General features: G+C 38.6%; 1 protein-coding gene across 1 annotated transcript in view; it reads right to left on the reverse strand.

Moving 5' to 3' along the window:
* The window catches only part of cacna1g (calcium channel, voltage-dependent, T type, alpha 1G subunit), a 123,918-nt gene that overhangs the window by 107,576 nt on the left and 871 nt on the right, over window positions 1–15,471 (reverse strand). Inside the window, exon 2 of the mRNA XM_079594783.1 lies at window positions 5,020–5,153. Within this exon, the coding sequence (XP_079450909.1) occupies window positions 5,020–5,153 (134 nt within the window). The remainder of the gene's footprint in view (window positions 1–5,019; window positions 5,154–15,471) is intronic.

Below are 15,471 nucleotides of genomic sequence, written 5' to 3' on the forward strand. Positions count from 1 at the left end.
AATGGCTGCTGAAAACTCAGCTTTGCCATCAAATGACTAAATTACATTTTAAAATATGAAACAGTTATTTAAAGTTGTAATAATATTCACAATATTACCGTTTTGACATTTGGCCAAATAAATATAGCTTTGGATAACAGACTGCAAAAGAGGTGCTTAATCTCAATGGGACTCTCCTGGTTAAATAAAGAGAATACCTTACCAACAGTAGTGTACATAGAAATGCATTTGTCTCCAGTTTAGCCAGTCATAAACTTTTAGGAAATAACTAGCCTCAGAGCTAACAGTTATGGACAAAAAGCTACAAAATTTATATTTTAATTTTACGGGGCTTGTCTAGTTATCTCAACTTACAAACAGATACAGACAGAGAGATTCAAACATATAATACTTCTCTTCAGTTTTATATTTCTGTCTTGTACTTTTCGATATATTTCTCTCTTAACAAGCTCTCAGACACAATTGTCGTCAGGGGTGCTCTTCTGTTTTTATGGGACGAGACTGATTGATTTACTGCGGTCGGAACAGAATAATCTGCCCCTAGCCTCGGATTCAGAACAGCAAAATGACAAGTTTATTTCTCTTTCTCAGATAAGTGTTCTTCAAAACAATACCTCAACACCTAAGCCAAACAAGTGACTTCCAATCCAAAGAGAAACAATGTCTGAGAAAGAAAATAGTAGCTTTCCCACCATTTTAATGAGAAATTAAGTCAGGATTTTGTTCTTTCCTTCTTTTTCCTGTATCTTTCCCCTTGACTGTATACTATGTCAGCACTGACCCACTCTGGGGCCCAGGGTCGATGTTTTAGAACAATAATCATAATGAAAGTTAATGCAGACATAACTCGAATAGATGAAGAGCAAACCTGATTTGCTCAGTGCGCCTCAGTGAAAGAGCGTTCTTCTGATGGGTCGAAAAATAAATGAATGAGGGGGACCTGCAACGGGCTTTTTTCTTGAGGAAACATTTGATAACCTTTGTTCGCAATGCTTTGTCCTTGTCTCGTCCTATTCACCCTCATGTTGTTTTAAATCTGTATGATTGCTTTCTTTCGTGGAATACAAAAAGTGGTTAATGACAAACTCTACTGAGCCATACAATTACAGTTTATATGAGGGCTGAGTATTTCAAGCTTCAAAAAACATGCAAAAGCAATGTTAAGGCATCATAAAAAGTCACATGGACTTGAGTGAGTACATGATTTTTGGGTGTACTATCACTTGATTATTTCTAAGCTTTTGCTTCACCAAATCCAGTTAAAAAAAGGTCAGTAAAAAGCAAATATGTTGGCTGTCCTTTCTTTTTAGGTTAGCAAATAGATCTCGACCTGATGGATGTGTGGAAGCTCTCAGCCATCTGCTAGTACCTGTGAATGACTGCGTTATCAGTTCCAGGCGTCTCCATATACAAATATGAGATGAAGAACTCCTAAGATGAAAGTGCTGGATGCTGTCCAGTGTCATCAACAGCCTCCTAGCCAAAAAGCATTCCTGAAGCCTCCTATACCTAGACACGGAATCCTCATTCCAACACAGGGAGACTCCATTAGCACTGCCGATGTGGGTCATGACCTGTTCAGGAGCTTTTCAATTTAGATCAGACTTGCCTCTAAACTCTATTCTCAATTGCTAGAAAAGAAAAAAAGAAAAAAACTTCCTCAGCTACTGTTGAAGGTTTTGAGCGATGGGCTTGTGAAAGCTTCCAAAGAAGTCCGACTGAGCATGTTCTGGTGGCAGTCACATAGAAGACAGTAACTGTCAGCTTTCTTGACATGAATGATGGCAATTAAGTTGACAGGTTGTGCTAGCCTTAGAACTATTGACTTGACCTGAAACTGACAGCTGTCTACATGAAACAGAATACATGCCAGGTCAAACAACCCAGAAGGAAAGTAAATTATCATCATTTTCTCACCAAGACGTTCATCTGAAAAGGTCATTATGGGACAGACAAAAAGATTCTTCAAATTACACACTAAGGTATGGCACTCAGGTCGGCTTGCTGGGTTTAACCTAAAATAAGCACTGAGTTTCCATGAGTTGAGGAATCTTTCTCAGAGACCTGTCAGAGTCAGTACAGAGACCTGCAACACTTCCAGGCAGACTATCATAACCTTTATACCTTTCTTTGGCAAAGAGCCAACCTAAGTGAGAGAAAGGGGAAAGGGGGAAGGGGACGAGGAAGAGGAAGAGAAAAATGCGGAGAAGGGGGTCTAGATGTGGAAGCAGAAGTGCATGTAAAAATGGAAGAGGAATACAAAATTAAGTAGATGTGAATGTGGAAGTGGAAGATGTAAAAAAGAATGATGTGAAATCAGGGAAGGGAAGGGAAGGGAAGGGAAGGGAAGGGAAGGGAAGGGAAGGGAAGGGAAGGGAAGGGAAGGGAAGGGAAGGGAAGGGAAGGGAATGGAAGGGAAGGGAAGGGAAGGGAAGGGAAGGGAAGGGAAGGGAAGGGAAGGGAAGGGAAGGGAAGGGAAGGGAAGGGAAGGGAAGGGAAGGGAAGGGAAGGGAAGGGAAGGGAAGGGAAGGGAAAATTAAGAGGGTGAGAATGTGGAAGAGGATGTGGAAGAGGCTTTAGAATAAATAGAATGAGGAAGAGGAAGGAGAAGGAGAAGAGAGAAGATTTAGACTATTGGGCCTTGTCTTGATGGCGAAGCTTCCATATTAAACATAAATCACAAGGTTTTCCAGTAAAATATAAATTTTTAAGCAAAAATAAAAAGACCAAATTTGTCTTGTGTTCTTTTCCTGACTAGGCCAAAGTTTTGTGCAGCCCTGTAGTAGAGAGAAAATGCATGAGAGAATAATGCCTGAAATAATAACATATTGGTTCCTTGTCAAAGTATGCAATATTTGGTAGAGCATTATGGAAAAAGTCATAAAACTCACTTCCATCAAGGTTATGGCAAAGTACGCTAGAAGAAATTCTAAAAATGCCTTTATACCCAATCTCTTGTTAAAAATCATAAAAAGTTTTTCTGTCTCATAGAGCATTTAAAAAGCATTGAAACGATCAATGAAGACACTGTCACAATCCCTGTAGAAGCCCTGTGGATTTGGGAAGTTTTGTGGATTTAACTCGGAGTGTGTGAAGACTGGGAGGGAAAAGGGCAGACTAATTTAAAAGTGATTCCGCAGAAGTTGCCAAACCGCTGCAATTGTCTGAAACTGATACCTCGTCTTGGTGGGGTGTATCGAGGGTCTGCATTCTCTAAGGGTTTATTTTGAAAGATTGAGAAGTGAGAAGGCTCGCCTCAATGTCTCTGCAGATGATACACACAAAGACATACAATCTAGAAAACAGCAGCCAAGATCTTTAGACTTCTATAAGCTCTCTGGCTCACCTCTGATAGAAAAGAACAGAAGATTCAGCAAAACAATGTCTCAGTGAAGGGGGGTTTGGGAACCAAACCATCCAGTTGAACCAACAGCACCAATTTATTCACTTAGTAAGCAGGCTAAAATGAGTTTTAGTCTTGTGATTTATTGAGTCAGAATGTTCTCCAAAAGAAAAGAAAAAAAGTCACTAAATGTTAACCTTTAAACTGAAACAAATCGTTCATATAAACAATGCCTCCAAGTTCTCTGGCTTATAATTAATTACTCTTTTTATGTTACTTTGGTTGCCAATTTTTGCCAAAGCCCAAACAATAAATTAAGCAGAGACATTACAAACAAGTATTGTGGTGCTGCCATGATTTTTGGACAAGGTAGGCTACTACTCTGGTACCAAAAAGTTCCAAGTACTGCTTTTTTTGGACATGTCATTATGACACTACCATTGCATTTTTGGACATATACCACAGTAGTGGAAGTATCTTGGAGTATCATGTGAATACCATTTTAGAATCATGGTTTAAATCAAAAACCATGGTAAACCACATGATACCATTACAGTACCATAGTACTCAGTACTTTTTTGAAAGCCAACAACCAAACGTTTGCCAGATTCTTCAGAAGATACCACAAACGATCAAACTGCTGAGGACCGTGAGATGATGTAGACTGTCGCGAATTACCAAAGGATTTGATGGTAAGTATTTCATCTGGAGACATATCAAACACCCAGAGAGAAATACGTTTCAGCCAAAAATGGAACAAGTCAGCAGTCTGTCACTCATGTATGATTATCTTGTGGACACACTTTGGCTGATGTCTCCTGAATATGCTTCCATATGCTCCGAATGCTGGGCTGATTTCCATCTCAACAAAGAATCCTGTGAGATTACCAACAAGACACATGAGGTTATGACAGAGGTAGTAAAGCTGGCAATAAAGTTCATGCTGCCATTCAGTCAGGGAATGGAATGGAAAATGGGAGACCTTGTGATTCCTCGAAAGCACACATCATGCCAAGTCATGCTGTGTGTGTGTGTGTGTGTGTGTGTGTGTGTGTGTGTGTGTGTGTGTGTGTGTGTGTGTGTGTGTGTGTGTGTGTGTGTGTGTGTGTGCGCGCGCTATGGTTAACAAACTGCAAATCTTTGTTCACGAAGATGCATGTCTCTTCTGACCTTTGCAAACATTTGTATATCTTTATTAGTGATGCACATTTTCTTTACTATATTTCCCAGGGTACACATTTACACAGCTAACTGTGCGTCTCATTGTTTTATAGTGTTTACAAGTCCATGTTTATTGATCAGTGCTTCACATTAAAGTGGTTCACACAACAGCATGAAGAGTAGAGATTCACACATGCACATAAACGTGGAAAGTGATCACTGATCAAAGTGATTAGTCTGACATTCACAAAGACACACTAAGGAATTATGTATCGAGAGCTAACCATGTGTGAAGTGACTCATTCAGAAGAATAAGGTGATAATAGGAACAAGCTGTATCCCAATTCTGTCATTATTTACTTTACATTTTATTTCTTCTGGTGAACATAAAAGGAGATTTCTTTAAAAGAATTGTCATGTAGCTCTTTAATTTCTACAAGACGTCAGTTCATAGTAACCATGTCTATCTAGCTACAAAAAGACAGACAGACAGACAGATATGTAGAAGGACTCACCCAGCCAACACAATGAAGAAATCTAGCCGATTCCAGGTGTCTCCAAGGTAAGACTTTTTCCCAAAGATGCCCAGTGCAACCATCTTGATTACCATCTCCACGGCAAAAAAAGCAAAGATGAAATCATCAAAGTCCTGGGGGGAAGAGAGAAATATCCGAAGGGTTAGAAAAAGCTTAAAGTGCTGCACTGGCCAATTCAGAGCTTGCAAAAAATGTTATTTTCTTCATCGGGAGACTCATACTATATTAAAGACAACTTATAAATAAAGAAATAAACTCTCCAAAGGCATATGCAGATGAATATTAAATTTCCACTTTGATGTCACAGCATGGTGTGTGTGTGTCCACAAGCTGAGTGGCTATAAGCCTTGACTCATCCTTACACATTAAGTGTGAGTGGGCACAAACAGCCAACTCACCCAAGTCTTTACCCACAAATCCTGTACTAGTCCTCCGCTTATATTACTCGAAATGTGTTTTACATTAAAAGAAAAAAAAAAAAGCGTTATGTGTATAATATATAGAGACACTGATCTGCAATAAGGAGCTTGTAGTATGAATACAAATTACAGCATTAAGAGAGAAAAGGAGACATTTCTTGACATTATGAAGTAAACGCCTTATTTAACATTTAGATGCAAAAAAGCTCAGTCAGAGTCAGTGGGTCGTTGAGACATCAGCGGCCATGCAAACTCAGACAGAGACCGTGGTTTCCTCAAGGTTGACTGTCACTGAAAGACACCTGGGCATTCTCAGCCAGAGAGGACATTAGTCAAAGCTCTTAAGTGAGGGATTCCCTCCAGCCAAAGCTCTTGCACTCTGACAATGCAGGGAATGTTAATTAAGCCGCAGTGGAGAACATTTACTGTCGCGCTGGATATTATTCAGAGCCAAGCACTAATGTATTACCTCATCCCTGATCTGCTTGTGTTGTACATAGTGGACATTTGGGTTATAGAGTACTACAGTTATTGCCAATTCAAAGTTAATGGTAACACGCACGACACATCCATAAACAATACTGTCAGGATGAGGATGAAGGGAGAATCTGTGAGACTTTACATTAATGGTTTGAGGGAGGAGGAGGAGACTGTCTATTCAGACAGAGATTGATCTCCTAAGACTATGCCGTAATGTTCTCTAATTATCTGCCTTCATGCAAACGTAAGGGGGGATCACATTTAAACACAAAATAATAATAATTTCACTACTAATAATAAAAATATCATGTACATGAACTCTACTCAACATAAGGACGTTTTCCATTTTTCCAGTCTCTGGCTATAGGCTACTATTACTATTTCTGGCAGCGTAAGATTTTTTTTTTTTTTTTTACTATCGCTGGCACAGCTGTGATTCGGCCATAGATATATAAATTATGTTTTTTTATGTTTTTCATTAAACACTTTCTTCAAAAATAATTACAAGGTTTTTTTTTATTTTACAGCATTAGCTAATAGCTCGATGACAGCTATAAATTCATAAGCAGACTTTCTAAGCCAGCCTAAAATGTAACATTAGTGACATTAATGAAAGTGACCTTAGTATTTCCCCGCCCCATGGAACACGCAGTCCCATGTTAAGAAGAGGAAAAGTTGTTGTATAAGAGTACATTTGTGAGTCAGCTCAAACTTTAGCATCCATCTTTTCAGATACAATAGAAAGTCACTCTGTGTGCATCTCACAACAGTTCCTATACAAGCAATTTATAGATTACCATGACAGAATATTCTAATTGAAGATAGTTAACTCCACATCAGGAACATAAATTCATCAACTAACCATTCAGAGACGTCCTGTTGCATTCTACATGTTGTCACTTCTTCTTGAGTCTCTCCATCTTTGTCTGACTCCGTTTTAACATTAAAGGCAGAACAGTTTCTGTCATTTTAGTGTGTCTGCATGAGGTAATCACAGCTGCTGACACACACTAGCTCTTGAAACCCCGCCCTCTGCAGCAGCTCATTTGCATTTAAAGCGACAGGCACAAAGACCCAGACAGGCACGTTTTTGCAAATCCTCAAAAAATTACAACTTTAACATGCTATATAAAAATATCTGTGGGGTGTTTTGTGCTAAAACTTCACACACACACGCACTCTGGGGACATCAGAGATTTATTTTACATCTTGGGAAAATGGCATTTTACCACCCCTTTAAACAAATATTAAAACTGGCATAATTTGTTCAAATAAATAAATAAATATAAGATTAGGTGAAAAAATTCTGATAAGGCTAAAGACAGACCATCAGTTCAACTGGCCCAGAACTCCCTGCATTATTGATTGATCTTGACCCCAATACTTCGAGAGAGATGGATCCATCTCATAAGTATCGTGTAAGTATACAACAGAGACTGTCAAATTATATATGTGTGTTGTTCACAGTCCATGTAGAGCTCTTGGCTCGCACAGCTCTACAAATCTCTGCGGGCCCTTCTACGGTTCAACAGCTCCCTCCAAAGATAAACGACGCAGACCAGGGGAACCCCTCGACAAAACACTCCCAGAGTCTCTCCACACAGCCAGAAAGCAGAGCTTAGGGGTTAAATATTCTCTACAGTGCTTTTTCACCCTCACACACACACACCCCCTACACACTATATGAATATCTTCCTCTTTATACTTCCCTGTCTCTCATCTCCTTTGTTTCAGAGAGCCTCTTCCCATATCCCTCCTCCCCTCCTTTTCCTCACCACATCTCATCCACCCATTTCTATTTAATACATGTCATCCTTCTCTTTCATATTTCTGGGGAAGCATTCAAAAATAGCTCGCATAAAGAGTCAGTCTCATCCAGGCGTGTGGAAGCGAGGGTGTTTGTGCTTGTGCGGTGATCTTTTGCCACTGAATAAATCTTCTCATGGTATCCTCTTTGTTGCACAAATAGCTGAGTGGTGTATTGTCTGTGCTGCGAGAAGGTTATTCTAGTGCAACTGATGGACTTTCCTTGGGAGAGAAAAAAAAACAACATTCTTTAAATCCAGAACTTCTTCAGACTATCCGTCCACCCCCACAAACACACACACAAAGAGAGGAGGAAGCTGCAACACATATTCACTGAGGGTAAACAAAAATATCATCTGTGTTCTTCTTACTAATTCATCTAATTCATGTGTGCAGAGAGCAGTTGCTATGCCGATGACATCATGGAGTCTAGAAGGAAAGTGAAGAGACGTGTACAATGCAGCAGGAGAACACCAATCATCACACTACCATAAATCAACACAATAATGCATATCTGTTGGTGATATATGCTGCTTTCACTAAACATTTAAAGACGTAGTTCTATCATCATTTACTCACGCTCATGTCATTCATGAGTTTCATTCTGTGTAATTTTCTTCCATCAAACATACGGATTCCTATTGAAATGGCTGAATTTCATCCGCAATTTTTCGGTAAATGTGACCTTTAAGCAGAATGTTCATGCTGAAATTTTGTACACAATGAAACTAAATGGTGACCAAAAGCTTTAAAGGTCAAATACCAACAAAAAGCACCATGAACATATAAAAGTGGTTCATAAGACTCATCCACCACATTAAAAATCTTCTAAAGCCATACGATAGATTGCATGTTGAACAGACCAAAAAGTACTTCCCCCTCGTACTGTAGCTCTCAAATGTTTTGTGCGATTTCAATATGTGCATATTCAAATGTGCCTCAGTGCAATTGGTTACAAAACCAATACACATGACAACCAATTGACAATTGGTATATCTGACTTCAAACAATGCGACAAGTTTTGACACAGCGTATTTGAACATGTGCAAGTGAGATATACAATGAAAGAGAAGATTTTTGGTGGGTAATGACTTAAATTTTATGTCATAAGGCTAAAAAGACAAAAGACACGTTAGACAGGATTTGTAGATTAGTGTTTTGTCGATCAGGAATGTCAAATATGTGATATACTATCATTTGGTAAATGTTGCTATTGGTTTCAGTCTATCAGAGCAGTATGTATCGGCCTACACAAATCTATAATAACGGTAAGTCTTCAGAAGTTTTGGGGAAATAGCTCATGCGTTGTTTATGGACTAGTTTTAAGTTGCTTTTTAGCACCTGGTCACCATTCAGTTGTATGAACAGCTCAGGTTGGGTTTACACTTGCCATTAACATGCGATCAAACAGATCGGATCATCAGCCAATCAGGAAACGCCACAATTACATTTGTTCACATCAAGTGGCCTCTGTATCTGAATAAATAATTGGCTTTCTGTTTCCCATACAATATTTACATTTGGTCTGTAATATGCCTTTACCACGGGAGAGTCCGAAAGGTAGAAGCTTCAAATGGTTTGGTAGCGTAACACAACTTTCCTTTAGACTTTATCAATGGCAGTGCCCATATATCGCACAGGATTTTCGTGATTTATTCATATACAATCGATCACAAATAGGGTATTTATTCTACCAATTTAATGCATGTACTTTGTGGACAACATCTGGATACAGAATGCATGTTAAAGTGTGAACGTAGACATTCGTCAACTTTTGGAATTATATGAGGGTAAACGACAACAGAACTTCTATTGTTTCTACAGACTTTGTCCATAAGGTACATTTGACAACATTCAAACTCGTGTTTTTATTGCACTCATTGTATCATGCCTCTTGTAAGCAATGAACCACCAGTGTCATTATTTGAATCCAAGGCAAATGGTATTCCAGAGTTATTCCCTTTTTATCACAACTGATAAAAAGAACAACATATGCTCACTTTACCTGGAGAGAATGCTAAAAATGAAGCCAGAACAGATCATACTGTACTGTACAAGAGATATGTAGTTCAAACCATGCATTAGAATCTCATCATCCACAAACACCCTGACAGGGAGTAGTAAAATTAAAGAACAGGAGAGATATAAATAAGGTTATGGCAATTAAATCTGTATTGTTAAACACAGGGCTCTGCTAACATCACAGTACTTCATGCATGACTCTCCCCTTAAACGTGATACTACTCATTTTCTGCCCCAGAAACTTACCTGCACTCTCTACTCAACTAAAGCTTGCATAACAACACACACGAGCATCCTAATGCTGCAATTAGGTACTTAAAAGATTAGTTCACCCACTGATGAAAAGCCTGGCATCATTTACTCACACTCATGTTGTTCCAAACTTTCTTTTTTTGTGTGTATGCGAAATATTAAAGTAGATGTTTTAAAGATTGTTTTTGGCAACACAATGAAAGTGGATTCAAACAACACTGGACTAAATTGACTATCATTGTAAGAAGAAGAAAACACTAAGACATTTTTTTTTTTTGGTTATACAGGAAAAAGAATGTCATCTGAGTTTAGAATTATATGTGTTATATGAATTATATTATATGTGACTACATAATGACCGGAAATAGAAACTGCCAAAACTGCAGACAAAAAAAAAAAAGGAAAGAGGAAAGCACTGAAGAAATAAATGATAATGTGTTGTGTGGGCAGAAGAGAAGGGGCACAGAGAGAAAGAGAGAGACGGCAGGCATGCTCCCCGGCTTTATTGTATTTCCCTGAATTCCATTATTCCACCAAAGGCGTTCTTTTCGAGCTCATGCCGAGGGCTAACCTGAGTCACGTCAGTTATGGAGCCCAGGCGTGTCTCCCTGACAGAGATGGGAGCTGATTGTACGTCTTTGTAAATTTCCTGATGACCAGGTTTCCAATCTTATTTCTGGCAAAGCGCACTAATTTCCATATGGCAAGAGGGAGAGTGATTTGATAGAGCAGTTGGAGAAGATAATCGTTACAAAATCTCAGATCTCAAAGATGAAACGGCCCAGGCCATTTATTTTCCGATGAGAAACGGGGAGGGGAACGATCCAAACGCTCTGGGGTTTAGCTGGGCTACGCTATCATTCAGAAAAATACAAGTTTACAAAATAAAAATCAAACAAAGAAATTGATCTGTGCCCATTAAATTCAAATGAAACCTTGGCATTATCCATGGAAAGAAAGCAATCTCACCCAGGCATGTTAGAGAGTAAAATATGATGGTTCCTGGAAACTCTTAGCAAGAAAGTTCCTCTAAATCCCATATTTTCCGGACCGCATACTGCTCCTACTATTTCTGATATAGAAAGATATGGGAAAAGTAGTAAGAGTATACGGTTCCAGATTCAGTATCAATGACTTACTCATTTAGACATTTACCGTCACCTACTGGCAATTTCCGTTTCTTATTTAGAGTTTAATTTAATTTAAAAAAAATACTTACATGTTTTGGGGATAGTTTGCCCAAAAATCAAAATTAGGTTTATTTACATTTACTCACCCTCATGTTGTTTCAAACCTTTCTTTCTTTTGTGGAACATAAAAAGATATTTAGAAGAATTTTGGCAACAAAACTGTTTTTGTCTGTAAATATATAAATACAAATTCAGATGTAGCCTCTGAGAAAAAAAAATGGTCACAGTAGCCTAAAAATGTGTGTAGTAAATTTGATGTTGAACCAAATAAAATATTTATTTCTAAAGCTACTTTTTGTAATGTCTATTTGATGCTTTTCTCATTTAACACAATAATGACTTGATCTATTAATCAAATTAATTGCACACCAAATTTAGCTGAGAGATTACCCGTAAAAGATAAATGAATCTATTTATATGAATACACACACACAAGAACACTACCACAGATACAAAATATAATAGCCTTTTGAGAGATTATGTGCACTAGACAATTATTTCTTCAGGTAATTTGCCAAGAGTATGTCAATATTGATTTAAAAATCCAGTCTAGAGGCAAGTCACCGTACAGCTGATATATGATTTATGTGACAGTATGCCTTTGAAAAGAATATTATAATCACGTCTCACGGGCACTCTGTACAGTGAACTTGACCCGCTGTCAGAATGTAAAGATCACAGATTAGTATCATTCATTACAGCAACCATTAGCTTAATAACTCAGAAATAAGAGGTGATTCACCTCATGTCACAATCAGTCACATTGTATTCTGAAGTGCCTGATTTCAATGACAGCCTGGATGAGTGGCTTTGAAGTCGCGTTTTAAGCACTTCATTTAATGTGGTTAAATCCTCTCTAGGGCCGGGCCATTTCAGGCTCATTTGTTTTTATATAGCCCTCCAAATGCTTATGACACCCCCATAGCATTAGAGGAATCACATTGAGAAAGAAAGAGAGATTGAAAGTGTTATATAACTTTCTAAAAGCCAGGGGGAAAAAAGTTTTGGAAAGTTAGAATTTTCTTCACATGATAGCATAAAATACATTAAAAAAAACATTATTTTTTTTTATTTTTAATGAGACATCAGGTAAATGAAGATGAGGCACTACAGAATTTTTTTTAAATTTCAGCACACAAAAAAAGGATAATAAATTGTTTTAAACACTATCATTACAAAAGTTTGGAGTGATTGTTATCCTTTTGATAGAAGTCTTATATTCACCAAGGATGCATTTACTTAATGCACAAATTCATAAAATTCGGAAAATATTATCATAATTGAAAAACTGGTTTTCATTTTAAATTATTTTATTCATTTATTTACATTTTTTTATCAAATAAATGCAGCCGTGGTGAGAATAAGAGACTTTCAAAAACATAACAAATATTACTGACTCCAAACTTTTAACTGTAGTTTACATATACACATTCAGTATATTAAATACCAATTTCCTCTGCTAATATCCCCAATATTTATATAATTTATATGCAATACCAATGTCTTCTATGGAGAATAAAGTGAATGTGTTGCTGGGTCCCTAAATGATAAAAGACATTCGTAGCAGAGGATACAAAGCGGAAAAGAGAGGATAGCTCTCTGATATCCTTAGGGCAAAACACTCATCTGTTAAACAAAGCAAAAGGAATTTAGCAGATTGAAATCAAAGTCCCTGAGCCATGTTTCCAAGTCAACGATAAACCAGAGCAGTGTCTTTCCTGTGATAATCTGCTTTGAATTACAGGCGAGGATCTTTTAGTTGCCTATCACCACATGTGGTTTTGGGCATTCCTGTGTCTTTTGGAAGTCAGTCAACACAACATGCTTCAGGATATCTAGAGAAACCCAGCGCTCCACGAGAGATGATGACAAACGCCCGAAAATAACCTCGCGTTTTTGAGTTGTAACAGTTGTTTGATTTCATTTCAACACTAACTTCAAATCTGTGTCCAATTACATGTTTAATTTGTTTTCCATCTAGTCTTCGATCTATTTTAACCCTTATGTGCTGTTGTGGCTGTTTTCAGCCACTATGGGGTATTTTTGAGTCTTATTTTGGCCATAACTTTTTCCGTGTTTCAGCAAATGGAATGATTTTTGGTGACAAAGCTTATTTTTACACATATTTTAGGAAAATGCTTTGAAAATTTTCAAAAACTCAACAGTACACTCTGGGCAAATTCACTACCCTTTCGTTATGTTCGTGGCTGAAAACAGCCACTACTTTAAACTGCTGTAAAAATTGATCAGATAAATATTTTTTTGCCATTTTTTTTGCATAAATCTATTAATCAACCTCAGTCCTGTTCAAAACTACTAAATGTTTTAAAAAAAATCAAGATTTTAACTCTTTAATTGCCAAATTCATAAATTATGTAACTGATTTGGGAGGGGAAAAAACACAAAATTACTTATTTTCAATATAAAATGTGATTGTGGACTGGATTTTTTTTTACCTTTTATCACAGTCTTGGACATGTCAAAGATTAGAAACAACATTGGTTTTGATGCATTGTTAGTTTTTGTGCAGCATCAGATTTTAACTTTTTCTCCCTCATTTACTGTTCGTGGCTGTTTTTGCCCCATTGACTTCCATTATAACCAAATTTTTTGATTGCAAAGCCATGACACCATAAAATCATGCATTTTTGATTGTTGGTGGTTTTCCCTGTTGGGAAGAGGTAAAAATTTAAATTTTTACTGTTGATAACCAGGTGGCACAATTAACCCTTTAGATAGGCCTGTGCAAAAAAAAGCTTAGTTTCTGGCTTTTACATGGAGTTATATGGAGTATAATAGCATAATTGTGTGTGTGTGTGTGTGTGTGTGTGTGTGTGTGTGTGTGTGTGTGTGTGTGTGTGTGTGTGTGTGTGTGTGTGTGTGTGTGTGTGTGTGTGTGTGTGTGTGTGTGTGTGTGTGTGTGTGTGTGTGTGAGAGAGAGAACTCACCTTGATGCGTCTGAGAAAATCAAAATATGCACCTCAGCTCTCAGAACTACATGGAGTAAACAAAAACAAAGTAAGTGTATTTATGCATCTGCCTTTTGATGGTGAGAAATGCAGACTAAACAAAAACTAAGCAAGTGGATTTGAACACTTGCATGCAAGCCTGCTGGTCATTTGATGGTGAGAAGAGCAGCAAGCAACATGAGAAAGGGCTTGACTTGCAGTGAAGTTCTAGAGATGATCATGCAGCCTGACCCCTCCAGCGAGCGGCAGGATGTATTGTCTTCTCCCTCTGACACCACAGACTCAGGAGAGGCAGATCCTGATTTGGATGTGGCACCCTCATCATCCTCTCTAGCTTCCACTGAAGGCGAGGGGGATTCGGAAGATCCTGGGTCTGGGTGGATTGGGAGAAACGGCGAAGTGTGGTTTTCCACCAACGCGGAGACAACTCCCTTTCTTCAGCCTGCCAGAGGCGTGACTCCAGGGCCAACGAGATGATTGACCTCATTGTCAGCATGACCAACCTCCAAAACGCAGAGCTCTGCTGATTTCTTGAATCTTGAGAGGGACATGGTGGCTCTAAAAATCGCACGACCACTGCGATCATCCCACAGGCAACGTGTGGACTCCCCTCTGGACCTGTAGACGCCGGCCAAAATCAGTAGCCCCATGTAGGCACGGAGATCTGTGGAGTCCACCCCGGTCCAGTTTCTCATTGTGCGGCACCCGTAAAAAACAGATTGAACACAGAATCAATGTTCTGGACCCTTGCGATGGCATAGCGCGTCGGCCATGAAGTCACGCCTCTGGCAGGCTGAAGAAAGGGAGTTGTCTCCGCGTTGGTGGAAAACCAAACTTCACCGTTTCTCACAATCCACCCAGACCCAGGATCTTCCGAATCCTCCTCGCCTTCAGTGGAAGCTAGAGAGGATGATGAGGGTGCCACATCCAAATCATGGTCTGACTCTCCTGAGTCTGTGGTGTCAGAGGGAGAAGACAATACATCCTGCAGCTCGCTGGAGGGGTCAGGCTGCATGATCATCTCTAGAACTTCACTACAAGTCAAGCCCTTTCTCATGTTGCTTGCTGCTCTTCTCACCATCAAATGACCAGCAGGCTTGCATGCAAGTGTTCAAATCCACTTGCTTAGTTTTTGTTTAGTCTGCATTTCTCACCATCAAAAGGCAGATGCATAAATACACTTACTTTGTTTTTGTTTACTCCATGTAGTTCTGAGAGCTGAGGTGCATATTTTGATTTTCTCAGACGCATCAAGTTCTCTCACACACACACACACACACACACACACACACA

This window comes from Phoxinus phoxinus (genome assembly GCF_949152265.1).
Source record: "Phoxinus phoxinus genome assembly, chromosome: 21".
Classification (NCBI taxonomy): Eukaryota; Metazoa; Chordata; class Actinopteri; order Cypriniformes; family Leuciscidae; genus Phoxinus; species Phoxinus phoxinus.